At 53.8% G+C, this 26,818-nt stretch overlaps 10 protein-coding genes across 10 annotated transcripts; 3 read left to right on the top strand and 7 right to left on the bottom strand.

The window, feature by feature from the left end:
- Positions 1 to 7,301: 7,301 nt before the first annotated feature.
- IUM83_00304 (Enoyl-CoA hydratase) lies at positions 7,302 to 9,138 on the bottom strand (the record flags this gene model as incomplete). The annotated part of the gene is made up of 3 exons (XM_067924066.1): positions 7,302 to 8,606; positions 8,669 to 8,761; positions 8,827 to 9,138. The coding sequence occupies 3 exons, from the start codon at positions 9,136 to 9,138 to the stop codon at positions 7,302 to 7,304; spliced, it is 1,710 nt and encodes a 569-aa protein (XP_067788535.1).
- Positions 9,139 to 9,318: 180 nt separating this feature from the next.
- On the bottom strand, positions 9,319 to 10,416 carry IUM83_00303 (outer dynein arm docking complex 3; the record flags this gene model as incomplete). Its single annotated transcript, XM_067924065.1, has 6 exons — positions 9,319 to 9,408; positions 9,466 to 9,559; positions 9,633 to 9,661; positions 9,748 to 10,128; positions 10,204 to 10,242; positions 10,300 to 10,416. The coding sequence occupies 6 exons, from the start codon at positions 10,414 to 10,416 to the stop codon at positions 9,319 to 9,321; spliced, it is 750 nt and encodes a 249-aa protein (XP_067788774.1).
- Positions 10,417 to 10,633: 217 nt separating this feature from the next.
- IUM83_00302 (putative secreted RxLR effector protein) lies at positions 10,634 to 11,536 on the bottom strand (the record flags this gene model as incomplete). The annotated part of the gene is made up of 1 exon (XM_067924064.1): positions 10,634 to 11,536. One exon carries the CDS (start codon positions 11,534 to 11,536, stop codon positions 10,634 to 10,636), a length of 903 nt encoding a protein of 300 aa, XP_067788775.1.
- Positions 11,537 to 15,185: 3,649 nt separating this feature from the next.
- On the bottom strand, positions 15,186 to 16,665 carry IUM83_00301 (GPN-loop GTPase; the record flags this gene model as incomplete). Its single annotated transcript, XM_067924063.1, has 9 exons — positions 15,186 to 15,215; positions 15,316 to 15,435; positions 15,530 to 15,623; positions 15,715 to 15,854; positions 15,941 to 16,032; positions 16,103 to 16,185; positions 16,244 to 16,325; positions 16,396 to 16,504; positions 16,621 to 16,665. The coding sequence occupies 9 exons, from the start codon at positions 16,663 to 16,665 to the stop codon at positions 15,186 to 15,188; spliced, it is 795 nt and encodes a 264-aa protein (XP_067788531.1).
- A 379-nt stretch (positions 16,666 to 17,044) lies between these two features.
- IUM83_00300 (GPN-loop GTPase) lies at positions 17,045 to 19,114 on the bottom strand (the record flags this gene model as incomplete). The annotated part of the gene is made up of 1 exon (XM_067924062.1): positions 17,045 to 19,114. One exon carries the CDS (start codon positions 19,112 to 19,114, stop codon positions 17,045 to 17,047), a length of 2,070 nt encoding a protein of 689 aa, XP_067789334.1.
- A 2,327-nt stretch (positions 19,115 to 21,441) lies between these two features.
- IUM83_00299 (uncharacterized protein) lies at positions 21,442 to 21,728 on the bottom strand (the record flags this gene model as incomplete). The annotated part of the gene is made up of 2 exons (XM_067924061.1): positions 21,442 to 21,546; positions 21,627 to 21,728. 2 exons carry the CDS (start codon positions 21,726 to 21,728, stop codon positions 21,442 to 21,444), a joined length of 207 nt encoding a protein of 68 aa, XP_067789185.1.
- Positions 21,729 to 21,903: 175 nt separating this feature from the next.
- IUM83_00298 (Major Facilitator Superfamily (MFS)) lies at positions 21,904 to 22,420 on the top strand (the record flags this gene model as incomplete). The annotated part of the gene is made up of 3 exons (XM_067924060.1): positions 21,904 to 22,173; positions 22,249 to 22,321; positions 22,413 to 22,420. The coding sequence occupies 3 exons, from the start codon at positions 21,904 to 21,906 to the stop codon at positions 22,418 to 22,420; spliced, it is 351 nt and encodes a 116-aa protein (XP_067789186.1).
- A 522-nt stretch (positions 22,421 to 22,942) lies between these two features.
- Positions 22,943 to 23,746, top strand: IUM83_00297 (Major Facilitator Superfamily (MFS); the record flags this gene model as incomplete). Its single annotated transcript, XM_067924059.1, has 4 exons — positions 22,943 to 22,994; positions 23,078 to 23,274; positions 23,358 to 23,405; positions 23,480 to 23,746. The coding sequence occupies 4 exons, from the start codon at positions 22,943 to 22,945 to the stop codon at positions 23,744 to 23,746; spliced, it is 564 nt and encodes a 187-aa protein (XP_067789191.1).
- Positions 23,747 to 23,882: 136 nt separating this feature from the next.
- IUM83_00296 (Vesicle-associated membrane protein) lies at positions 23,883 to 24,916 on the bottom strand (the record flags this gene model as incomplete). Its single annotated transcript, XM_067924058.1, has 6 exons — positions 23,883 to 23,945; positions 24,016 to 24,115; positions 24,186 to 24,246; positions 24,332 to 24,422; positions 24,493 to 24,619; positions 24,693 to 24,916. The coding sequence occupies 6 exons, from the start codon at positions 24,914 to 24,916 to the stop codon at positions 23,883 to 23,885; spliced, it is 666 nt and encodes a 221-aa protein (XP_067789192.1).
- A 186-nt stretch (positions 24,917 to 25,102) lies between these two features.
- On the top strand, positions 25,103 to 26,703 carry IUM83_00295 (Radial spoke 3; the record flags this gene model as incomplete). Its single annotated transcript, XM_067924057.1, has 6 exons — positions 25,103 to 25,249; positions 25,326 to 25,476; positions 25,545 to 25,714; positions 25,787 to 26,258; positions 26,331 to 26,545; positions 26,617 to 26,703. The coding sequence occupies 6 exons, from the start codon at positions 25,103 to 25,105 to the stop codon at positions 26,701 to 26,703; spliced, it is 1,242 nt and encodes a 413-aa protein (XP_067789193.1).
- Positions 26,704 to 26,818: the final 115 nt, after the last annotated feature.

The raw sequence follows: 26,818 nt of genomic DNA, 5'->3' as shown, positions 1-26,818 counted from the left end.
TCGGTAACGACTTAGCGCGCTAGCTCTTGTCTTCCAGCAGGGATGAGCCCACAGAGAACTGTAGGCGCCTAACTGTCTGGGGACGCGAGCGTAGAGGCAAGGCTGAGGCAACAGCAGCAGGTCGCGGTACTGGCAACGGCGAGGACGGCGAAGGTTGGGCGGCAGCAGCAGTTCCCCGCGAGGAGAGACTGAAGCAGCGGCGGCGGGGTGCTTGGGCGGCGGCAACAGCACTCCGTGAAGAGAGCTGGGCGGCGGCGGTAGCGAGGTCTGCGCGTGCGAAGACGGGGGGTCGAGGTCGATTACAGGGGAAATTCCGGAATGCATTAAAGATCTGGGGGAGCTATTCTGCTCAGCAACTGTCTGAAGAACCAGTTCGCGAAACTTTTCTTGTTGCTTGGGCTGCATCATTGGGAGTCGTTTGACCTTGGTGAGTTAATGTGCGCTGTGAAAGCTTGTGTTGTTTCATCGAAAGCTTTATCCATGTCGGAGAAGCAGAGGCCGTGTTTGTTGTAGAGATAATGCGCATTATTTCCCTCATAATGCACATTATGTCGAAAAAACACGCCCGTCAGTAATAAGCATTATCCTTGATCAAGACTGACCACTACCCAAAATGGTGAAAGCCATCTTTCTTAGTGACGACAGTCTATGTGCCGCGGTTTTGCAACAACTATACAGAAATCAACGCACCACTGTTCAATTTGGTAAATTCAAAGGCCAAGCTCTCATTGAGGACTCCAGGTGCCCAAATCGCATTTGAAGCACTCAAATCAGCAGGAAACAGCACACCCGTCTTAGCCTTACCCGAGTTTTTTCCCGTTCCACCTTCCGGCTAATGTTCACAATTCGCCATTGGTGGCGTGTTGTATAAGACAAAATCTGCTTTCCAGGAGATCGAGCAGCAAGATTCCGGGGGAAATGTAAGTGAAGGCACCGAAAATGTAATTGTGTTCACTATCACTACGAAACCTCATATCGGTGGAATGTAATTATCCTACTCACGAGCAAGAAATGCTTGTCATCATCTACTGTCTTACACATTCGGCGGGTTTAGCTTAGCGATGGAGGGTGCACGGTCGAAACTGATCATCGGTCATGGAAGATACTTACCCCAAAAACGCATCACTAGGAGGTTTGGCGGTGGTGCGACCAGCTTGTAGACTACAATTTGCGGTTTAACTGCATCCTTGGCGAAGTGATCGTCGAGTACTGCGAGACTGCCACCATGCTGGTCGACATCATGACCAAGGGACTTGCCGGACCTTGAAAACCAACGGTGACAGATGCACTAAGCAGGCGCAGCGACGTTTTAGCGTATAAGCCAATCAAGAGTGCTCGGCGAAGCGCGTGCAGTCCGTATCCCTGATAGAACTGTTTCGGAGAGCTCAACAATCACAGGACATGATAGTTCAAAGCTTTACGAAACATATGAAGCCGGAAATAGCACATGTGGATCGCTATCATTACTTGAAGCGCGATGATCTGGTCTACTACAAATTAAGTGGTGCCACGCGCATTTGGATTCCTCATGGCAACGAAGCAGTTCAGAATGCGGTGATGCTACATGACAGCGCACTGCGTGGATACGCGGTGATAACCCTGTTGTGCAGTGCAAGAGAAGTACTACTGGCGTAACATGAGTGGTCAAATCACAAATCACATCAAAACCGGCCAGAGTTGTGAACGGAGTGAGGGTACAATTGGCAAGACATCTGGGTTTTTGCGTCCCTTGGAGATACTGACTTCCCAATGGACATCCATTCGTATGTATTTTATCACTGGTCTCCATTTGAACGACAACAACAATGACGCAATTTTGGTAACTGCCGATCGATTGACTGTCTTGCCCTCAGTGGTTGATTTGCCTTGAGCCTTGCCTATCTGTGTGCTAGGAGGCAAATTGAAAACTGAATTGAATGAAATATGCAAACTACGTGCTCTACTCTCTGCTGTGTAGCACTCTAATGAAACAACTAACGCAGCAACGGACGCACCCATTCGTGCCCATGCGATCGAGGACGGGCGCGCCTTGCTCGATCCTCCAGAATGCAATCTCGTTACATTTCCTCTCTTAGAAGTGACATTGATCGTGTAGCTGGAAGCTTGTCAATGTATTGTCGAAGAAGCTCAATGACATGCGTCAAATTCCCATGACGAACCGAGTGAAGTGTCGAATCACTCCACCTTGAATGGGCAACACCTTTTCGCCGACGATAGCCTGTAATCGATTACACGGGTAATCGATTGGACGAGGTGGTCCTCAGTACTGTCCGTCGTCAGCACAGGTTGAAGACGAGAGATCCGCGTAGGATGATCTCCGCGTTGATATGAACAAAGCCATCACACGCGATACTCGGGATGGAAATGTAGCCCAAGTGGAAGCGCCAAGACTGTACTTGTCAGGTCCAGTTATGTTGGTGGCGAGGTAGGGAGCGCTCAATCTTGGCGCGAACTTGAACATGCCGTACGTGCCGATGTGTGCCAAGTTGAGGTTCTTGGCGCAACAGCACCTCGTCGTCCTCTGCAAATGCCAGATGCGATCGATTCCGATTTTATGTCGCATGTCAACGTTCTTGGGCCGCAGCCATAAAGTCCTGCGCTGCCGCCAAAATTGCCCTCTGGGGCGTGACGAACTTTGATGTGGAGGGCGGGTGGGATGTCGATACCACGCAATCCAACACGGAGCGCGGTTGGTGACTTAAATCGATCGTGAACTGAGACACGCCCGTCGTGCTGTGAACGCGCAAGTTGTATGAAAACTCGCATAGCGGTGGGAGCGTATCCCAGTTATTGTGATGCAGAGCGACAAAGTGGCGAATATACTCGTTCACGAATTTAATTGCGCTGGTAGAAGTTCCTTTTCACATGTAGGTTAGATTAGCTCCGCTTGCGAAAGCTTCCTACTTCCATGTGCGATAATGGGTTCTGCTCCACTATCATTATACTGGAACAAATATCCACCAACCGCTAAATCAGAAACGTCCACGCTCATGCGGAACGGTTTGTCGAAATCTGCAAGGGCGAGAATCGGAGTCGAAGGCAGCTTCTCCTTAAGCGTATAAAACACCGCCGTTAGCACGGGGGAAACGTAATCTAATTCTTCAGGCATTTCGTTTTAACAAGCTCAGTCAGCACGACTACACTCTCATCAAAACCATCACAAGGTCGGCTGCCGTACACACAAGTCCCGATGAAGGACTACAACTCGCGCTGGAAAAAAGGTCAGTCCCGGGTGACTGCAGCTTTCGTGGGATCCATCTGCACGCCGTCCATGCCACCCACACGTGGAATTTCGCGCGCGCAAAAAACACATTTCTCGATTTTCACGTACAACCGCTGCTCCGCATAGCGCGTGGGTACCCTCCTGAAAGTAGCTAAGTCCTCCTCAACAGAGTCGAACGACGTGAAGACGAACAAGTAGCCAAAATGCGTCAGACAAAAGAATCAAAGATCGCGCGGAGTATCTCGTCCTTGTACGGTATTGGGTTCGCCGGTACGCGGACCTTAGCGCTGAGTTCACGAAAATCGTGTACGATCCGCCAATCGCCACTAGTTTTCAGCACACAGAAGGTCCGAGCGCCATATGGCGAACAGGACGGCCGGATCAAATTGGCCTTGAACATCTCACTCAGCCATTGTAGGATTGTTTCGCGCTGCTCCCTTGAAAACCGAAACTGCTTCCGGTGGATGGGCGCCGCGTCTGAGACGACAATGCTCGCATCCATGTTGTCTTGGCTAGCCGGAGGAACCGATGGTAATTCGGATCTGAAAACAACATCACGAAACCCACCAAGACTGGGTACACTTCAGCACCATTGAGAACCTTCCATGATGATGCTGCCATCGGGATCAAAACGTGGCCTCGTTCGCGTAATCAACCAGGAGGCAAATTTCGTTGTCAGCAGTTTAGAATCTTGTGCAGACCACAAGCCGGACCAAACAGGTGCAGCCCACCTCGGACTGGCAGTCATGAGCATAGTAACCACGCAGACGTGCCTCAGCACGCTGCCTCAGGGAAAGTCGCGGCTAACTGCATCGTCACACACCCACGCCAATTTCTCACTAGACGTCCGGCCTTGGCCACGCCGTCCTGGCTGTCCAGTCAATGATCGGGTTCATCTCTTCGATCCACGGTATAGCCAGCATGACGTAGCACTACTCCGAGATCTCCATCACGAACGCTTCAGTTGCGTAAAAAGAAAAATCGGGTAAAGAATAGAGAGAGATGTCACTCGCCGGGAAATGGCAATTCGTTTCCAGCCACCAAGGTGGAATGTCAGCGGCCGGGCATGCTCGCAGACGTTCAGTCCAACACGCGCGGCGAACTACGGGTATACTGCTTGAAGGATGCACCGCTGTCAATAAAGGCAGACACAGGCTGGTCCTTGACGAAACCTAGCTGCTGAAGATGACCATGAGGAGAAGATTTCTGGCGCATCAGCACCACGTCACGTTCGGCTGGGGATAAAATATGTACCGGTTGCCCGATCCAAGAAAACCGCCTATTTGAATGGCATACTAATCCTGCAGGGTCCGAACATCCGCGCGCACCTTGGAGTACTTGCACTTCTCCATCGTGGTTTTATCCTTTCACCGGAAAACATCATTTCCCTACTACGCTAGGAAATACACCCTAACGGGCGTGCGCTGGAAGTGGTTTCGAAATACGCCTCTTTCTCACTCTAATAAAACACATCTACAGAGCATCGTTGACCTTCGTTCCTCACTTTGCTCCTGCATCCGACTAGCTTCTCAACGCAGAAATCGCGGTCCCTGCTATACATGGAATCCGCTTCAGGCGTGAGTAGCCCCATATTGCAACAACATGATATAATATATCATTATATAATATTATTATGTCAAAAGACGGGACATGACAGATTCGGACACTACTAGTATTCCCAGGCCTCTCAAAATTAGGTAGTGTGCGAAGGGAAAGTGCAAAATGCCTAATCCTATTTTTTCAAAATACCTAATTGCGGACATGCCTGAAACCACCCTAGCTCGCAGTCTATTCGCGTCGCTGCCTGTGCATTCCACCTTTCGGCGCTCTCCACCTCCTAGCACGAATGGGGAAGACAAAAGGATCAAGGCGAGGGTCTAAGAAGCGTGCTCGTGGAGACCAACAGACCGCACCACAGCCTAAAGTCACTGGTGGAAACCGCTGTCAACACTGCCCTTGTGCAAACTAAAGTCACCCCTCTGCAGCAGCGACAAAAATGGATCCCCAAATACGAGGCTGAGCTTGGCCTTCAGCCTTTGAGTGCAGTGTTGTTGATGGTGAAATTACCGAGGCATGGTGCAAATTCTGTCAAGCGTTTGGCCGCGAAATTGCACCTGCTGAAGAGCGCACTGCATTTACGAGGCTGACTGAGAAAAAAACGCGCCCCAAGACCACAAATATCAAGTCGTTCTCATCTTTCAGGCGTGACAACATTCTCACACACATATTGCAGATGTGGACTGCGAGGGCAATTACACGTTACTGTTCGCATTCGTCGCTGGAGTGGCGGCGATATCGCCCGGCACTCACTTAGTTGAGAGTGAGTTCAGCGCCTTGAAGCGAGTCAAGAACCCGCAGAGAACAGCTCTAACCAACTATGCAACGGAAGGCCAACTCCAGTCGCTGTAGTACTTCTTTTTGGTCGATCTGGCTGCACGCTTCGCTTGGAGTCCACGTAGCTAATTCACTTGAATAAAGTATACCACCTGCATGCCTAATTTGGATTTTGAGCCATTTGTATCGAACTACTTAAGAACTACCTATTCAGACTTTTCCCAAAATGCCTAATCGAGGTCAAATTAGGTAGGTAAGTATTTCTGCCTAATTTTGAGAGGCCTGAGTATTCCATAAAAGTTCCAAATTGTGCTCCAAATGGGCACTCCAACAAATTTATGGCACTCAGAGAAGTAATAGTTCAGGCACGGTACTACGCGCCACACCACACCCGGCAGTCACCGCGGCTGACGACAGAGTCGTCGTGGTGACCGTTGCCTTGAAGGTGCCCGCTGTCTTGGAGGAGACTGGCATCGTGAAGTATATATATACCGACATCGTTGAGGTGTACGTGGTGGATCATGCCGTTGAGGTCGTCATGCAGAAGTACGCCTTTGAGGAGACGGCGATGGGAGAGACCGCCTAGAGCATGGTGCCGTGGAGCAGGAAGCCGTGATGAACATCTGCAGCAAAAGGTATCGAGTGTTGTGTGCAGCGTGGAGAAGCTGTCCTAGGTGAAGGTCGTAGATAAGATGCCGAAAGATATCGAGGAGAAGCAGCCCGTTGTGTAGGGCACCTTCCTATTCATCACATCCACGTTTGTTATGACCAAGTTTTCCGCAGCGTCCTCATTTGTGTGCTTTCTTCGGACCCTTGCAGGAATCCGTTTCTCCCTCGGTCGCCCTCCTCCTCCGCGATCACCTCCTCCACCATGTTTCTCCTCCATGCCGGATTCTACGACGACTCTATCATCCAGTGCGGTGACTCCGGCTTCACCAACACGCACACCTACATGACGAGCCCCTGGTGCTCCTGGTGCAGCAGGCGCGTGGTCCTCTTTTGCGGCGGCCATGGCAGCGGGTTATGTTGTGGTGTTTCGCGCAGTACCGTGGCTGGTCTATTACTTCTCTGAGTGTGGCCTAAATTTGTTGGAGTGTCCGATTTTGTCATTTGGCGAGCGATTTGATTTTTTTTTTCGGAATAGCACGCGAATCTGTCATTTCCTCTGTCAAAAAGGAAGTATTTCTTGGTGTTTACACAAGAGAACTAGAGGACCCGATCACCTGGGAGCAACTCCGATAACTTCTTCGGAAATATACAGCCCATGTTTTCGGTCGGAGGGGGTGAAACGACACTCAAATCTAGCAGGAGCGCTCAAGCTAAATCGACCCCGTGACATTTGAGAACCATGAACAGCCGCCGAGTCAGCCCCATGGTCCTGGTTGGTGCTACGAATCCCTGCTCGACGCTGGGTCGGTCTTATGCGGGGTTTAACGACCGAGAGATGCACGTTTCGCAGCAGTAGGTCACCTTGGTCCATAGTAGTTGTAGCGGATTTGCAGACGATGACACCCGTCCCACAAGCCAAACATGTTTGGCCATATTTCCCTATGTTTGGGATTTCTTACTTGTTTTCAGTATGCACAGTTACCTAACCCCTTTTGAAAACATGGGCTGTATAAACGGCCTAGGTAAATTCATCACAACGATTAGCTTCACCAAAACTTGCGTGAACGTGCAGGAAACCACGAAGCGATAAACATGTCGCTTTTATTTGCACGTTTAACGCTCCCCGTAACGGTATTTACTCTTGGCGGAACACGACACCAATCTCCAGCTCAAATTTACCCTCCGATTTCGTCGCCTCGATTAGCAAAGGCGAAGCTTTGTAGTCCCAAACGAAGAAGCGCTTGTGCTCCTTATCCGTGTAGTACTTCAGAGGAGCTGACAAGGCGCCATATTCCAAGACCAACTCTCCTTGCTCCTCACGCACTTCAAGCGAACCGAAGTATCCGTTGGATGATTGAGCCACGTATTTCCCGACCATCGCCGACCTCGCCACGAAACTTAGAGAGCGGTACGGCGGGTTTTTCCAGAAGCGCAGGCCGCAAGCTGGGATACCTTCAAAAATCGGTACCAATTTATCGTTCTTGCGCCACTCATGATACGCGAAGTCCAAAATGTCCTGGGGTACATCGAGAAACACCCCCATAACGTACGAGCGGATGTGATCAAGCGGGTATGATAGATGTCCACCCGGCGTCTGCGTGTTGCTCATAAACACCACACCAAGCTGCGCATCGGGGGCGATGCCTGTCCGCGTTACATGTACAGTGGTGTCACCGCTTTTATCAACGTACACGTGGCCCCACTGGCCATGGCCAACGTAATCGAAGCCGTAGCCAGATGCGAGTGTATTGCCGTCGGGATTGTACTGGTGACCTTCGATCAAGAATTCGTCCATGAACTCCTTGTTAACGGTGTATTTTCCCGTGATCATGCTTGTCACCGCGGCTGGATCTTTCAAAATTGTGACTCCATCCACCGTTCCTTTGTTTAGGATCAGTCGAAGCAGCGTCGCTAGGTCATCCGAGCTCGAAAGCGTGGATCCAGAAGCAATTTTGTGGCCCTGCCCGTGTCCAGCAAGCTGCGCTTCTGGAGCCTCGACGAGATCGTAAGGTCCGAGGAGATCCTCTCCGCACTGGAAGTGTCCGTAGCTTGTGTCATTCTCACCCAACGCATCAAAAGCTGAGGCAAACGTACGCGTCATGCCAAGCGGGTCCCAAATACGCTCCTTCAGATAGACATCCCAGGGTTGTCCACTGACGCTCTTGATAACCTGTCCAAGAATGGCGAAGTTCGAATTGGCGTAGTCGTGGCCACCACGAAGGGTGTGGGCAGGCTCAATATTTGCCAGACCTGCCACCAGATCCTCATCGGTCGGATAAACCCCGAAAAATCGCCCCACATCCGGTAGATCATTCAGTCCTGAGTTCATAGCGCACAGGTCGCCAATGGTGACGTACTCCTCGGCGTACTTGTCGAAGAGTTTGAACGACGGGAGGCGCTTCTTGACCGGATCGCCCCAGGACAACTTTCCTTCCTCAACCTGTTACGTGGTTAGATAGATGCCTATTTCATTAAGCATATCGTAGACAATCAATCTCCTACCATGATGGCGATGCCGAAGCTGATGAAAGTCTTGGACACCGACCCGATCTGGAACAGCGTTCTGCTTGTGACCTGGCTGCTGGGATCGTCCGACTGCAATACAACAAAAGTTAGCTGTGACATATGTATCACAGCAAGTATCAGCCTATCCGCCTCACCTCGCTAAGGCCGTATCCCTTGCTCAGCAGCACCTTGTCTTGGTACACGATGGCGCCGCTCACGCCGACGCCTCGCTGCTCCTCGATCGCCAGCTCTCGATCCAGAAACGCGTTGGCTTCGCTGATCTTCTCCTCCAGCGTGCGCCCAGCCTTCGGGAACGCTCCTTCCCATGTATAGCGGGCGATCTGGTCCTCCAGCGACTCCTGTTGGCGCACGACGTCCCTGACGTGGTACCCTGCTCGCCATTCATCGAAGATGTTCGGCGACAAGGGAACCAGTCGGGCGTCCACCAGTGTGGCGACCAAGAACAAGCTTGCGATCCCCCAACGCAGCATTCCTACAGTATCAGATAGCACCCTGCAGGACGGTCGATCTTTCGGAATGAGATTGACAAGCATCGGACTCATCAAAAACGTGCGGTGGACAGCTGCTGTGCATTATCAGATGCTTTTCTGCATCGTTGCTGCATGTTGACTGTAGACCTACGATAGTCAGAGCTTCTTGCAGAACTTGTTCGGTCGAGCGAAGGGCGCCTGCTGGTCAATGAGCTCACCCAGACGCTTGGTGGTAGCCTCGTGGAACTGCACGTCAAAAAGTGTCAGGCTTTGGAGTGAGGGCGAGTTGAGGACGCAGCGCACCTCTGTGAACGTGACGAAGTGGGCGCCTTCGTCGAGCAACTTGCCGAAATGGATCTCCATCTCGCGCTCCATGGCCTCACCGTACTTGAGGTATCTGTGTCAGGCAGGTAGCAGCAGATTAATGCGTTGTGTTCGCCATCGAGGAGGTGGCGACGGCCGCTGCTTACAGTATTCCCATCGCGTCGTCCAAGGAGATCTGACACGATACCGGACAAGCAGCGATGCTTCAGTGATGCATGAATTGCGTGAATATCCTATCGGTCGATGTGAAGATGGTCTTACCCTGCCGCACCCCTCCTTGTCAAACATGAGGAAGCACGTGAGGAAGAAGACCTCGGACGGCTCGAGCCCTGACCGATCATTGCGCGACCTCACGTAGCTGTTCTCGAACTCTTCGAAGCTGATGGCCCCATCCAGATTGTCGTTCACCTGCCAGATCACCTCTTCTAGACGGCTCTTCTCCTGACCGGATAGCGGGTAGCCGAGCTGCTCATAGATCGTCATCAACGCCTTCGTGTCGATCTGGTACTTTGAGCTCACGAGTTCACGGCCCAAGTTCACTTCATCCTGCAGAGTAGCAAGGTATTTGAGCTTCTCCTTCATATAGCGGTCACGCTTTGTGTCGTGCTCCGACAGTGTGTATCGTCTTCGCGAAGACTGGCGCTAACAACGTACGGCATCAATCCAGTTAACCTGAGCAACTCACTAGTATGGGTCCTGTTGTCAGCTTTACTCTACCTCCGGAGACTTAACGCCCTGCACCTTCTCCGATAGTTTCTGCGCGAATCACAGTCAGCACAGTAGCGCAAAATCCTCTATGCCGTATCGCCATACCTCTAGCTTGTGATCTAGACGCTGCAGTGGAGTGTCGAACGCTAGCAATCGAAATACTCGTCGGAGCTGGACTTGCTCTTCTACGCTCGTGTCACTATCGCTGCCCTTGGCGTGCATCTTTGCCGGCCAAAAATGCGTCGTTTATAATTAGTGGCAAAGTCCAAAGGGTTTGCAATTGCATGTCATTCCTAACAAAAGATCTCCAAATGCTGGGGCCCTACTTCAGCTAATCAACTTACGGCTCTTCTGCTTGTCTCCTGAAATATAGCTTGAATCGGGAGTTGAATTGACGTCCATACCCAACCCACGGGACCTCCAACTTCGAAAAACCTCCTCATTGTACGGGCTTTGGCGGTACATATTGCTCAACCAGAGCGAGTTCCTCCGCCACCTCGCTTTTCCTACGTTCCTGATCGCTCGACAGTTTACCAGCGGAGTTAAGCGTGTCTCGCTCCTTTAGTAGGGCCGGTTTCTTCTTCTCGAGAAAGAGTTTGAAGAACTTGGAGTCCGCATTTGACTCGAGTTTTGCTCCGGACATCAGCACCAACCTCGGGTAAGTGGACACCGTCATCCCTAAAGCCAATTTAGCGTACTTGGCGGGCCTTCCTGCTCTGACCATGATCAGCGTTCGAGCTGCCATCTCCGCTTCCGTGGCCCCCCTACTGAGCATCAGTTTTGGCGGGCCATACCCTGCTTTCATCGTCCTGAGTACATTGGTGTCGAAGTAGTTCACGTATCTCTCGTAGACCTTGAACTTCTCGGTATTCCAGATCGTGCCCAGCTGGCTTGCATGGGTGACATGTCCGAGACCCTGCTCCTCCCAGACTTGGAACGTGGTGTATTTCTTCCTGTACCACTTGTTCACTCGGTACCCTACCGCCTTTTTGGCAAACTTCATGTAAGTATTGTAGTTCTTGTGACTCGTGAGGGCCGCTCCCTCTAGTCCGTCCAGCTTCAGCGCCTTCTTGACTTGGTCGTCAGACTTTTCCAACTCGAGCCACCACCTCACTTTTATACTTGACCACAAGCCTCTGTCTTCAGCGCTTTCGTCCCCCGTATCAGTCACTTTACCAACCCGCAGCGAGCGCCCGTTAGTAGCATCGAAGAATGTGGAGGTCGATCGACCCGACGCTGGGAACTCCAACGTTGAGGTTTCGGTCTCCTTAGCCGCCGAAAGTGGGATAGTGCTGACGGAGACAGCGGCAATCACCACGAGTAGAGCTTGCTGTAGACGCATGGCAGACCTAGGAGGGGATTCACAGGTCACTACTTCCAACGTGAATCGTGAAGTGAGCGCCACTCACTGCAAGCAGTCGTCTCTGTCTCTCTCTCGGTTAGAGGCTCTCACGAACTGGTTCATCATCAAAGGATCACCCAGTGGGTGACCAACAGAGCAGGTGCTGCCAAGGAAACGGCAGCGATGAAATTTCCTCCGTACATAATGGCTACGATATACATTTGTCCTATGCAGCGTACCATCACTTCCCGTCTTCCCCGATCGTAGGATTTTACACATGTACTACGGTAAGTATCTACACATTTGAAGATGAATGTAATCATCGGTCATGTATTTTGTACATCTATGTCCAAATAAGTATTTTAAAAAAATCTTACTACTCAGGTAATATGTATATTTATCGATCAGTCAGGCCGCCCCCTGGGATAATGCATTTTATAGGACTCCCAAGCAGAATGCACCTGAAGACTCACGAATTGGAAGCGTTCTCCAGCGGAGAATCCCACCTAAGCAACATACAGTATATTTCCATAAAAGTTATGTTGGTTACAGACCACGACGATGGAATACGCCTGCATCTGAAACGTTTATCCTATTCTGTCGGCGCATACTCCCTGTCGGCGCATACAGCTTCATTTAACCGATCAAAGAGCTATAGTTTGCCTTCGGGAAATTTCGTGTGTGTTTGCCCTCTATACTTGAACTCGTTTTTACCAAAATATTGCGCCAACGCCATAAGCTGGGACACAAAAACCAAGGACTTTAAAACAAACGAGACAATACTCAAATACGATTCAAGAACGACACGAGCCCGCCCTTGAGACCCTCCGATGGAGATGCTCTAAGCGCATACGTACGTACAGTGGACACCATCCGCCGTTATTATACAGGCCCTGGTTTCTCCAAAAGTACGGGTTTTCAAAGACGAAAACTCTAAACTACTGTAATCAAGTGGGATCGGACTGTGCTCGCTGTTATCATAGGAGACTTACCCAAGAACCTTGTAGTTAATACATGTTGCTCCACGCAGAAGTACGTCGCATGCGTGTGTATTTCACTCATAGTTATTAGTACGGGCTAGTGTTGTTCAGGAAGCTACCGCTCCACTTCCACGGAACAGCAAAGTCATTCTACTCTACTAGGTTTCGCCCACCTACGAGCAGCTCTCCGTGCTTCCGTACGCGAAATCCTGTGTCCAGTAGTGCAGATAGGTGGTGCCAGACTTGTAGGCGTATCCGCAGCCGAACATGGTGTACTTGGTGCTAAGGATGTTAGCTCTGTGGCCGCTGGAGGCCATCCACGCTGTCATCACGGCGTCGACCGTTGTCTGGCCGGCCGCGACGTTCTCGGCACAGGCACTCCACTTGTACCCCGCGGCCGTGATGCGCTGCGACATCGTCGAGCCGTCCGAGCCTGTGTGGCTCATGTAGTTTTTGGCGGCCATGTCGGCTGAGTGGCCCTGCGCCGCCGTCTGCAGCTTCTTGTTCATGCACAGCTTGGACAGTCCGTTGGCCGTGCGTTGCTTGTTCACGGCGTTGAGCATCAACGTCTGGAACCCGGTCGACGAGTACGTTTGGAGGTGTCGAGTGGCTGTGGTGTTGGCGAGCTCCTCGGCGACAGCGGAGCCGATGGCTGCCTTCCGCAATGCGGAGGCATGGTTGGCGACCTCCTCGGCGACAGCAGAACCGATAGCAGTTTTTTGGACTGTAGTTGTTGCCGAAAACGAGCACCCAAGTAGCGTGACGACAAGTAGCAGCAGGAGAACGGTCGAGCGGCGGACAAAGGATTCCATCGTGACGACGAGCAGCTGGAGGAGACTGTCGACTTGGACGTTCGTGGTCAAATGCAGAATGAAAAGGCTCGAGGATCGAGAGAAGTCGGGCATCAAGGCCCTGGATGACGTATGAGATCTCCAGACCTTGAGAGAGATAGAGCGCGATGCAGTGCACTGAGCATCTCGGTGACGTCGGGGAACGGCCATTTGGCGAATGGCGGGCAGAGGTACATTCACGTGTTCGAATTCGTCAATCGTGCTCGGCACATCTGAAGCGTATGAGTGCATGGTGTCAGTAAGGTCGCTGCATGACCAGGGAGTGGATCACCGAAAGATCACGGGCACCACTAGAGGATCTGATAATATCATTTGGTCGGGCGCAAGACGACGATGTCCTGAGAGTTTACCAGCTGGAACACAGAGGTCTGTGCGTGTACGTACATGTATAGGAGACCATCGCAACTTCGATCGATCGAGCTACACCAGCTCAGCTCGACCAGATGAACCGCGTCGTCGTCGTGAAGTTGCAGCTGTCGATCACAAGCAATCGACTAAGCTCAAGCGATGTGGAGGGAACTAGCGTCTTGCTTTGGCGAAGAGTAAAGTCTATTTGTCTATGTAAGCTTTATATTCCGAGTCGGGGGAACGTAGAACGCATGATTTAATACACCAGAGCGGCCTAGCTGCACACCTCGCCGCTGCCCGCCGCGAAGTCCTGCGTCCAGTAGTGGTCGTACTTGCTGCTGGCGCGGTACGAGTAGCCGCAGCCAAACATCTTGTACTGGCGGCTAAGGATGTTGGCTCGGTGGTGCTTGGAGCTCATCCAGGACGACATGACGGAGCTCACCGATGCTTGGCCGGCGGCGACGTTCTCCGCCACGTCCGTCCAGTAGTAGCCCTCGTCGTCGATTCGGCTCTCCACGGTGGAGCCGTCCGAGCCTGTGTGACCCAGGTAGTTCCTCTGTGCCATGTCATCCGAGTGCCCCTGAGCTGCCCACTGCAGCTTTTTGCTCCTGCAGAGCTTGGGTAAGCCACGTGAAGCACGCTCCGCATTGACGGCGTTGAGCATTGCCGTGTGATAGTCGGACGCCCCCGCTTCCATCAGATGCCTCGAGGTGCTGTTGCCATCGTCAGCGGCGCTGCTGTCGGTTGAGTTGTCATCGCCTGCGACTTCACGACTGACAGCGATGCTTGAACCGGTCAGGGCAGCCATCGTCGCGACGAGTAGGGAGATGATTTTTAGCGATTGCAAGAGAGACATCGAGAGCGTGGGGGCAGCCGAAGTCGGAAGGTGTTCGGGGAGGGTGGAAGCAAAGAGGTCGGAGTCGAACTGGCAAAATGCGGAGTGAAGAGAGGAATGCTAACGTGAATCCAACACGGAGTGGTTGCAACCGCCTTGGTCACCAGTGGGTGGCATCGAGAACTTTGCCCGGTGGTTTAGCACAAAACGCCCGGGGGTCTAATAGTTGCAGTCATATTTGAGCCTGTCGCCGACGCCAGGAACGGACAGGTCACGGTAACGGAGCTTGAAGTGGCATGCCCCTACGACTTCGCGATTCTCACCTCAATTGGCTGTAGCCATCCGCGAACAGCTAAACTACTGTAGTGCAACGCAGCTCTACCTCTCCCTTGCGGCGGGGATGAAACAAAGTTGCACGGGTGCACTTTGCATCAGCGTGAAAACTCCATGTGCTTTCGTCGTCTTACAGGATCGCCGTATCTTAATCAGATATATGGCCGAAAAAACCGTGGTTTTGGCCTGCAGTCGACAGATGTGCGACGAAGTGAACAGCGAGTAATGCTAATATGGCCGGATCCGACTCGAAGAGGCTCAAATCAAGAAGTTCGTGTTTGCTTGAAGCCAAAGCAGTGCAACTACTCATCCATGTCCTGGCTTTTCGGTTCCTAAATAATGGATCAATAGCAGTTGCAAGAATTGTGTGAGCGCAACCGACTACTAGATCGAGAAACAACCACACCGGATCTTCAGGGGGGAAAGCTGTACCTGAGGCTCCAAGTCGTCGCCATAGTTAATGGCGTGATCCACGTGCATGAGTACGGTCTCGATGCTCTCTTCGCGATTGATGTTCATCGGGACGAAGGCTACCATGCTGAAATCGTTGATCTGAGCACAAAGTATCCCACAAAGACAGGCACACACGACTGAGTCGACCGTCCTTCGTGATAAATTAGCTCGCTGCACAGTATTCGCCACTTACAACGTTGCAGATTGCCGAGCTAAGAGGACGCCACTTCGGGTCAGTAGAGTTCGCCAGGTTTTCGAGAAGGTAGCCCTCCGACGGGTCCAAATACCTACAACGCACAACGAAGTACTGTTAATATCTGAAAGCTTCGGTGCGTTCCCACGATATGGCCAGTCGGCAAGTAAGCGATGCAAACGTACTTGGACATCTCCTTCTCGTCTACCAGGTCGCACTTCGTTAGCACATTGATGTGAGGAAGCTCCATCTGAACCATGGCCGACAGCGAGCAGAGCACTCCGGAGATAAACTTGGTCGGGTCAACGATAAATAATGAGTCGATCTACGCACGTAATTTGCTCAAAGTACGATAAGTCAGATCCACACATCGGGTCAAGCAAGCATTCGCTGCAAAAACTCAGAACCCACCAAGTAAACGCAGCAAATGTTGAATCCCCAGTCCTTCAGCGAGTCACACAGCTGCTTCATCACTGGCAAGTGAGAGTAAAGCTCGATTTGGCCTACAAAACACACGAAACACCTCAACATCAGCATCAACATCACGAACAACCGATCATTCAGTATCCCCACCTGGGCAGTCGAAGATGAAGTAGTCTTCGTCGCTGTACTCGCCCAGCAAGTCCTGCAGCCAGTCGAGGTTCTGGACCAGGTACCTGTCAAGAGCCGCGTGAGGAGTCATCTCTGCCAGAACGTTAACGCCAATGAACTCACTCCATGCAGTAGATGAGGCCGCCATTGGGGCCGTAGCCCAGCTCCTCCATCACGTCCTCAACGCTGATCAGGTCGCGGATGTCTGCGCACCGCACCAAGACATCGTTATCTCCGCAACCACTGCGCCGAATTCAACGGGAAAAGCGGCGTACCGAAGGCCACGGGGTAGTCGAAGTTATCGGCGGCCGGGTCCAAGTTCACGACGTACGTCATGCGCCCAGACGCCGCGCAGAACTCGTGCATGTTGTTGCAGTACGTGGACTGCGCATTACAACCGGAAACCATCAATTAAACCAGCACCCGTGGGTCAAAACTCGCTCAAATTACTGCCACAGGAGCGCAAGACGACGTAGAAACACATTGGGCTATCGCCGCACCTTGCCAGTGCCCGCAGGGCCCATGACCATCTGACAACAGCGCATGATGAACCAGGCTGCGAGTGCTCCGCCGCTTCGGCAATGACGGCCAGCCAGCTCCGTATTCACTAAGTGCGATTTCATTCGCACCAGTCTAGAGACACAAAACCCTACACATAGTGATACAGACATGCATGACCAAGGTGAGTCAGCTACAACTGCATGCATGATTGAAAGCCATCACTGCGAATGCAACGCCAAGGTGACACGACATGTTACTGATACAATTTGCACACTTCCGTCCGAACGACGGCTGCCCTCTGCTAATTTGCCTGACCGCCCGTGACCTCCTCTGCAGGGTCTCTCTCCACTACCACCGATGGAGAGAGAGCTCGGCTTTACGAGTTCAAGCAGTCCTGTTTGCCCTGGTGCCGAGGATGTGTCCCTACGCTGCGAGGGAGCCGCGTTGCGAGCCGAGATTGTTGCTGCTGTCCTTGCGTTCGATCTCGTCCCAGGCGCAGCCGACCACTCGGTCCATGAAGGCGTCCGACCACTTGCGGTTTCCGTCGCCCTGCTTCGCCTCCTTGGCACGCTCGTCGAACACGCTGCTGCACGTCTTGCACACACGCTTGAGGTTCGAGCGTTCGTCCGACGGGTTGCGGTCGATGTGGCCGATGAAGGTGCTCGGGAACGCCTCGCTCTCCACGGACACGTGCGAACAGCGGCCACAGATGAGCCGACCACAGTGGCGGCAGTGGTGGCGGCGCACGCCGACACCCAGGCGGCTGAAGGTTCGCTGGCAGATCATGCAGTCCTTGCGCTCCGTGTTGGGGACCCACACGGGCGGGTACGAGATCTTGGAGCAGAGCTGGCGGAGCACCTTTCGGTCTGCCTTCTCGAACACCATGCGGCCTTGGGCGTCCTTCACGTCGAGACGGGCTCCGTGACGAACGAGGCGGTTGGCGATCTCGAAAAACTTGAGGTCCACCGCCTTGTGCAGCAGCGTGCTGTTGCCCAGCGGGCCGTTCGGGTCCGTCTTGTGCTGCAGCAGCATCTCCGCGATCAGCGGGTCGTCGCGCTTGGACGTGATAATGTGCACGGCCAGCGGCGTCTGGTTGCGGTTGTTCACGCGCGAGGCGTCGGCGCCGTGCTCCAGCAGGTACTTGGTGATGCGGCGCGACTTGGCCGCTGCCAAGTGCAGCGGCGTGTTTTGTCGGTTGTCCACGGCGTCGATGAGCAGACCCCGCGTTTTTTTGCCGCACAACAATTGCACAGCGTGCAGCTGGCCGAAGCGCACTGCAATGTGCATCGCCGACTGGCCGTGTACCGGGTCGCGCTCCGTGAAGTCCGTGTTCCGGTCCTGCAGGCATGCGCGCAGCAGCTGTAGGTTGCCCGTCTTCACGGCGCGGAGGTAGTCCGAGAGGCCCTCCTCCGTCACGCGCGGGCCGAAGTGCATGACCGAGCCGCGTCCACTCATGAGGTCGGTGCTTCGGCCGCTCGCCAGCGGGTCGATGCTGCGACTGCTGTCGAAGGCGGTGCTGCCGCGCGCGCTGCCGTATTGGTCCAAGGAGCGGCTGCTCTCGAGGCCCATGTTGCTGCTGCGGCTGCTCGCGTACAGGTCGATGCTGCGGGTGCTCTCGAAATTCTCGGGCGCCAAACTGTCACGCGCCATCATGGCTGTCGTGAGGTCCTGCGGCTTGAGATCACTGGGACGGTAGCGCATCATGCTGTCGCGGTAGCCGTTGTTGCTGCCACCCACAGCGGTCGTAGCGGGCGTCGTCGGTCGGCTGTTATACTGCGCCGAGGGGCGAGTGGAGTCCACGGGTGACGAAGGGTTGCTCTCGTCCAAGTCCGATTCCGCGGGCTTCTTCTCCACCGACAGGCGGCCGATCTCCGAGTTGCCGCGCGAGTTGCGTGGTACGCCCAAGTTCACCATCAAGTTGGCGTCGGACGGGTTGCCCGGCGCCTGGTTTTTGGTCATGCTCTTGGACTTGCGGAGCTTCACGTCCGCGCTCAGCTTGTCGTCCGACTGGCTGCGCCGAGCGCTGCTGGGCTGCGGGGAGTTCTTGCGCCGCTGCTGCGGCGGGGGCGACTGCATCTTGGGCACGGGGGGAAAGTAGTCGTCGTCCTCGTCGTCGTCGTCCTTCTTGCGCTGCTGCTTGTCCTGCTCGTCCTCCTCCCCGCCGCTCGAGTTGGGCTCCGTGCTGGGCGACACGGGGCTGGAGGCCTGCGTGTCCGTGACCGAGATGCTGGACGCCTTCTTCATGAGGTTGGCGGGCAGCGCCGGCTGCAGGCTGCCACGCGGCGCGTTCATCCAGGCCGGGTCGTCCGACACGTCGTCGTCATCGTCGCTGTCTCCGTAGTACGAGGTCGTAGGCATGGACTGCGAGTGCTGCGGGGGCGGCACGCGCACGGACAGACTGCCGCGCACGGGCGGCGCGTTGTGGTTCATGAGCCCTTCGTGGTACGGCATGTAGGCCAGGTCCAGCTCGTTGCTGCTGCGCGAGTCCAGCATCTTCTGTCTGGCTGCGTAGGTGGAGGGCGAGTGTACTGTACTGGATACTAGACGGACTGCGGTCTAGTTGCTGCACCAAGCGAGCGAGCAGGCGCGGCGAGTGCTCCGAGCTCTGCTCTGCTGCCGAGGAATCCGCGAGTGAGAACGCGGCGGTGACCAGGAACTGGATGCCTGCAGTCGTGCTGTTGCTGTTGCAGCTGGCCGGGCGCGCAGAGAAGGGGCGCGTGATAGTCCCACTCTGGGAGTGCCGTGTAACGCCCTCTGATTGCCCTTGGTCAAGTTGTATCCGACCTGACCTGGCGAGCCCTGAGCCCTGAGCCCTGGCGCCGACGGCTGGCAGGAAGCTATTGACGAGTTCGTGGGCGTTGCGGAAAAGGCTTGGTGGAGGCTTCCTCTGCCGGGCAGCGCCATCGCGCGGTTGCGGTTGTTAGCGCGTGGAGTTGTGCAGTACTTAAAAAAAATTCGCGTGCAGCGTTTGATGCTGTTCACGCGGCAGCTCAAGGAACCGGGCGGCTAGGAGGCCGCCAGCTGGGCGACGCCCTTCCACGGTCTCTCCGTGTTTGCTTGCGGCGCTGCGCCTCGCGTCGAGTAATGCCCGCGCTCATGACCGGAACTCCCACGTACGCGTCCGCCGCACAAGGACCGGGCATGCTGGCCCCGTATACGAGCGCGCTTGTGGCTCCTAGCGCTGTCCGGCGTTCCGCTCGGACGTCTGTGAGCTCGGCTCCGATCGGAGCCGATGGGGTTTTGCGCGGCGGTGACGGCGCGGTTACTTCGCGCGCCACGCTGACGAAGGCGCCATGGCTGCTTGGCCGCTTGCGGCGCTTGTCTCTGCGTGCCAAAATTCGCGGTGACTGCTTCGCACGCGAGCGGCTCCGCTGTCCCTTTCCGGGCTGGCAAAGCAGGAATCGCGCTGCTTGAAACGTAACGACCTGCATGGCGTCGAAGGGCACTGCTATTACATGTATACCTACAGCGTTGCTAACATGGCCAACACGCGCCAGCGCCGCCGCCGACAAAGGCTCGGTCGCATCTGCTGGGCGCTGGGTTGCATGATATCCTATTGAGTGCAGCGTCGATCTGGGATAAGATACTAGACCTCGAGGTCAGAAGCTGCCTACCCTGCACGGTAGGGCCTAGTTGCCCAAGCACAACCTTTGTTCCCTTTTCCGCCTGCTACTGATCGAGAGCACCATGACGATGACACGAGCTCAGCTACTCCTTTTATTCCACTACGGCTAGCACAATACGAAAGATTCCGAGTTGGACGATCGGATTCTGATTAAATGGGCAGATCGTGATTTTCGTGCAGTGAAAGTGACGGTAAAACTTGGTACGCGGTACCCAAGCGCCTGGAAGTTGTCCAAAATGGCGTGGTCCACGTCTTCATCTTCGTCACTATCAGGCAATAATGGACCGAAGTGATGACGGGAGGCTTCCTCGGGGCGCTCGAAGTAGGGCCAGAGCGGGCTGAAGAAAGCGAGGATCGGGTGCTGGGAGTGGAGCGAGCCATGATGATCGGTTGCGAGATGGGATTTTGAAGAATGACATGCAGCGACTGAGTGAAAAGCAGAGAGAATTCGCGCGATTCGTGCACGCACGAAGGAGCCGACCAAGTGAACGACTGATCATATCTTCTCAGCTCTTTCAATATCAATCCCTTGGTCAGCTCTCGGCCGAGAGATGAATACCCTAACATGTCGCACCTTCGTTTTCCCTGATTGCACAGCTCACCGCGTAGTTGTCAAATTCTGATTTGGAGGTCTACTGTGCCTCGCAAGAGATGAGAGAGTTCAGGAGTTCAGCCCGAACTTCAGCCCGCGGTCTCCGTCCGGAGTACATGTAACGGCGCTGCAGCTCCGACTCCTCCCTGCAGAGGAGGCGTCGCGTGCAGTCGATCTGCATCGATCCGGTTGTCGTTGCAGCGCCGACAACACACTCGATCCCTTGGGACACCTGCTGGCGGGCACTTCAAGCTCGGCACCACGCCTCGTCGACCGCACGAGACCTGATCAGGATGCTCTCCATGCCCGCTCACACCGAGTGCCTCTGCTCCTCGGCAGACGCGGATGCCGATCAGCGCCGACGGCCACTTTGCCTAGTCGCCTGCGTGGCAGACGACGGCGATGACCGAGCACCTGTCTTGCACAACCCGACGGCTCAACGACCACGCAGTCCGCACGCTGGCACAGGCAGGCCAGCCTGGAGCTCACGTCCGGCCACCAGAGTTTTCCTCCCTCTCGCATGAAAACACACCCAGCCTGTGGACACAGGGACCGCTTCTCTCTCTATCGTCAACGCGCGGTGTTGTATTTACATATCAAGGCTTAGTACTGGCCGAACTGGACCTCGTCCTGCTGCTGGATCTGCGGCTTCTTGCCTTCCAAGTGCGCCAGCACCTGCGCCAACTGGAACTTGACCTCCTCGTTCATCTGGAGCACAAGAGCGACATCATCAGCCTACCGGTACTGCACAGAGCTGCAAGCCTCTTGCACGCAATCGCAACACGCACCATGAGGTCCGCGTTCTCCTCCTCCTCCTTGCTGTCGACGAACTTCTTGAGCAGCTTGGCCGCCTTCTTCTCGCTGATCACGGTCGTCTTGAGCACCTCCATGTTGGCCAGCAGTCGTAAGTCTATTGTGGCCAGCCAGCGTGAATGACCACGAATGTACCATTACAGTGGTACATACAATAGAAAGTAGCGATATGAAGTAGTTTAACTGAAGTACCCAGTATCTGATTCCGACGATCTGAGTACTGAGTACAACAGTGCGTCCATCGCGGGGTCGATGTTGTCGCCGTCGTGGCTCTCGGGCGCTTTCCAGTGGCCCGTGTGGGCGTCTGCGAGCTGCATCGCGCTGCTTCTGTGTCTGCTGCTCCTCCACGCCGTGGGGAAGTTCCTTGTTGTGCAAAAAAGCAGCCAGAATGCGGCCAAAGAGAAGAGCAGAGCCTCCGAGAACAAGTCCTTTGCGCGCTTCCAGCACCAGTATCTGGTTGTCTTCGGCCTCGTAATGTTCGCCGACTGGCTGCAGGGCACGCACATGTACAGTTTGTACCAGGTTCGTGGATGCAGTGGAGGGCGCTCTGTGATCCGACTGAACTGCGCTGATTGCGATTCTGTTGCTGCTGGGTAGAGCTACGGCGTGAACGTGGGTGCGCTGTTCCTTACGGGCTTCCTGTCTTCCGTAGTGTTTGGCAATTTCGTCGGTCCGCTGGTGGACAAATACGGAAGACGCAGGGCGTGCTTGGTGTACTGCACGTTGGAGGTCGGATTGCTACTGGGTGTTGATGGGGGTAGCTGGCTAACGAAAACGTCGAATGCTTGTTGGTGGTGCGCGGCATTTTGTTAGATAGATCGCCATCAATGTATTAGAGGACATCCCTATTGTGGAAGTTCTCCTGCTTGGAAGAGTGCTTGGCGGTATGTCGACGTCGTTGCTTTTCTCAGCGTTTGAGAGCTGGATGGTTACCGAACATCGAGCACGAGGTGAGAACGACGGGGTCTTACCTATATTTTGGTTTTAGGCGATTTCCACTGACGTGTCACCGTTACATGCATCGTAGGCTTTTCGGAAGATTTGTTGGCGAAGACATTTGCCCTTGGGTCAGAGATCAATGGGGTCGTCGCAGTGATCGCCGGACTTATTGCACAAATTACTGCCGATGTATTCGGAGATATCGGTCCATTTCGCGCTGCCGTTGTGGTGACCGCTATTGCAGCTGTATTCGTGTTATCGTGGGGTGAGAACTATGGGTTGCCGTCCGACCACAATGGTAAAAATTCTGCGAGTTCAGAAAACAGCAAAGTCAAGAGTAACACTAGTCTGCATGCCGATGCATACGCCTTGGGGCTTTGCTACTCGCTTTTCGAAGGAGCGATGTATGTCTTCGGTACATGCCACATGCTGCTTAGATTTTGGTTGGTTGCCACCGATGTGTGCTTACTTTTTTATATTGCAACAGTGTTTTTGTGGTATCCGACACTTGAAAGCATTGTTCCTGATGGCGTACTACCAAGCGGTCTGGTGTTTTCAAGCTTCATGCTCTGCATCGCAATCGGTGGCAAGTTATTCGATCTAATCGAAAGCTCATGGCTTCGTGAAGAGCTCTTGCTAGTGCTTACCACGGTTACTTCAGCTGTCTCGCTACTAACTCCAACGGTTCGGTTTGGTGGGGTCACTGTCCCTGTTAACTGTGCGTGCAGTCAGCTGACAAGCAATGCTCTTTATGGTATTATGTAAAGGTTACAGACGATTACCAGTACATTTTAGCAGGCTTTCTGGTATTCGAGGTGAGACGACAGCATCATCGTGTTGGTGCTGTGTACCTTGTTCTGATCTTTTGCGTTTTATTTTTATTTTCAAGGTGTGCGTCGGCGTGATCTCACCTTGCTGCGCAACTCTCCGTAGTAGATACTTCCCGAAAGATCAACTGAGCACCACGCTATCCCTTTTCCGGCTCCCGACCAACGTGCTGGTGGTTCTAGGAACTGGGGGTGCGAGCTACTTGACCGGCGAACAGTTATACTATGGATGCAGCGCTATCCTTGTCATAGCCACGGGGTGCGCAGAAAAATTGGTTCGGGCTTCGTCTACCCAGCCAACTTCACGAAGAATACTCAAGACGCAATAAGCGTGGCAATGCTTTCTGTCGTTACCTGGTCGGGCTGCGAGCAATGCCGCACCAATAATAGATCTTCACGTTCATTACATCTCTTCCTGGCATTTGCTTCGCCTGCACCATGACCGTCGTCTACCGTTTCTCCTAACTATTTATCTCCGCTCCTAGACACCTTGCTTTTGAAAAACAAGAATATGAGGAGGAGGAAAATCTACACAGAACGCACAAGTGAGTACAATAATAATCATCACAATCTCCACTCCAAACGCTAGCGCTCGTACCACAACTATTGCTCCAATCGCAATGTTCATCTTCACGTTTTCCCACCACAAGCGTCTGCGGAGATTTTTGCTAGACTGTGCAAATGCAGCAGACTGAGAACTGTCAACAACAAACGTTGATTCGTTAGCAACCAAGCACATACACTCCACTACCATCAGCACCAACGTACTTCAGCTGATCCGTCTTGTCCACCAGTAGCTCGATTTTATCTCCGCGTTCCAGGACTTTGCCTGTTCGTCAACAACAAAACCAAATTCCTTCAAGTCAGCACAAAACTCGCGCGGGATAGACAACAACCACCAACCAAGAACGCACCGATGTTCTCCTGGACGTTGTTCTTCACATTGTCTAGGTCCTTCTTCAGAGCCTGCAGCTTCTCCGCCCCTTTATCCGACGAAAAGGTTTCCTACCGGCACAAACAGCACGCACCATCGTCAGCCTCCATCTGAACCCCCTCCTCCTATTCCAACCCTCACCATTTGCTTCTTGAGCGTGGGGGCAAAGTCCCTGTTCATGTCGAGCTTGAGCTTCGTGGCCTTGCCGCGGATGCCGAACTGGCTGTCGAAGAGCTGGTTGATGTGCTTGAGGAACAGCGCCGCCGAGCTGGCAACGCATACACACACAACTCAGTGGTCAAGACATCTAATCCAGCCTCTTCGACGCACGCATGACGCACCTCTTGCCGAACGCCGCGTTGGTGACGCAGACGTAGGCCACCTCGTTGTCCACGCGGTAGCTGTACGTCTTGCCCTCGAAGTCCATGGCCTCGACGGCGTCCTCGGCCAGGTTGAGCTTCTTCAGCAGCTTCTGCGCGAACTCGTTCATGCCCTTGTCGCCGCCGTTGCTGTACTCGGCCAGCGGGCAGTGCGCGTTGGCCACCACGCAGTAGAAGATCGACATGCTGCAGTCGCAGAGGGCGGTCAAGTAGAATGAATTAGGTAAGTGCCTTCTCTATTCGGTGCGGCCTATGAACCGTTTCTTCGCGTTGTCGAACTTTGGGTGAGCCACATGAGTGTACGTGCACCACTTCAACTTTCGCGACCTTTGACGCGGGTGTATCCATTTGCTTGAAGCAGAGAAGCAGAGATGGAGCAAGACCTGTCGTACTCGTACTCGTCCAAGCCGCGGCCCGTGCAGACTAGCCGAGGCAAGCAGCGCGATGGAGGCGCCAAGCAGATCCCGCCCAACATCATGCACGACCCCAGGATCCCGCGCGGTAGCGTCTTCGCCCCGGTAGATCGAGGCTTTTCAAGGTGAATTGTTGACCAGAACAGCATTGCTGACTGTTGGCGTGTGTGGTTGCTTGCAGGTGAATACTGCGCGGTCGGGAGACGGCCGAGAGAAAGCGAAGAAGCGGAGAGGACTCACGACCAAGAAGAGGAGCAACAACAACAACAGCAATAACAGCAATAAGAGCAGCCCCAGCATCTTCGAGACACAAGCGGTGCCGTCGTACGGCTGTACGTAGCAATTTAGTAATGCTGCTGGATGTGTCGCTGGAGCTTGATGCGGTTTGTCGTTACTGCAGTCACTTCGATATCGCTGGACGCGAATCTGATAGAGCAGACGCAGCTGACTCCAGAGCGTGAGTCCTTTAGCCAGACCGACGAGTTCTTGCCCCGCACCATCAACGCACGCAATGCTACGACGAACGATATGTTCATGCGGCCAAAGATTGGGATAGATACATCGACACAGGCACGTTGATTGTTATACGCATAGTTGCCTAATTGCTCACCTGTTGCTAACGTACTCATCAACTTCTGACAGATCGAGGAATCCGATGGGCTGTTCAACTTCGATGTCGAGGTGAAGCCGTTGCTGAACGTTCTCGTCAATAAAACATTATCACAAGCGTTGGTGGAAGTAAAGGAAGAGCAGGAGATACAGATGCTTCACTGTCAGCATGAGATGATGAAAGCCGAAAAGCGTGACGCGAGGCAGGCAGAGCGTGATTTGGAGGAGAAGGCGAAGGAGGCAAACCGCAGGAAAGAGCTCATCAAAAAGAAGAAAGTGGAAAAGCAGATACGCGACCAGATCATGCGCAAAAAGCTGTTCGCTTGGCAATTTGCACGTCCGCTGGTATCTCAAGCCATCGACCAGGCAACCACAACCTTGCAGAAGAAGGGCGTGTTTTACGACCCGATGCTCCGTAACCTCGCTATTTGGCTCGCGGGCGACGTGTACGAAGCTGCCGACGACAGTATTCGATTGCGAGCGCTCTCTACGGAGCTGCTAGATGGTACGTCTGTGTTAGCGCGCTGCAGGATTTATTTTATACTAATGGCAACCGTGGTTATTGCTGCTGCTACAGACCTTATTCTCCATGGACTTCGCCGGCAAGCTCTGTTCGCACAGTTGCTTCCAAACGAGAGCGAGGCTATGGTTCGGCTACTTCTTCGAGACCCACTCGTGCTTCCTCTTCCGGAGGATGTCCCAGAAGGCACGGAACCCATTTCAGTCAGCGTCATAGGCCCTATCGCTCTCTCTCGCTCGGATAGCTTGGAAGCCATAGAGAACAGAATTGAGGTAAGGTAGCCGTGATCTTCCCGCAAAAAGGTTACGGAGCTGATGGTCTTTTGCCGTTTTTCTTCGCACAGGCATGGCTAGTAGAACATGTAGGAACTCCTGTTGACATCCCGAGAGGAGGCTTTCTCTCCCTACTGCAGTTAGCAAAGACAATGTAGCCAGAATGACATCCGCACAATTGTTCCAAGAACCCTGTCGCCTGCTTAAAATCGGTGGTGGTATGGTACACGATGGTCTGCCCTCTCGCGCGCCGTTCACGCTGGAGTGCAAAGG

The sequence above is a fragment of the Phytophthora cinnamomi genome (assembly GCF_018691715.1).
Source record: "Phytophthora cinnamomi strain GKB4 chromosome Unknown Contig53, whole genome shotgun sequence".
In the NCBI taxonomy this organism is placed as follows: domain Eukaryota; phylum Oomycota; class Peronosporomycetes; order Peronosporales; family Peronosporaceae; genus Phytophthora; species Phytophthora cinnamomi.
Note: the sequence above shows the minus strand (reverse complement) of the source record. Positions and strands in the feature narration are given on the sequence as shown.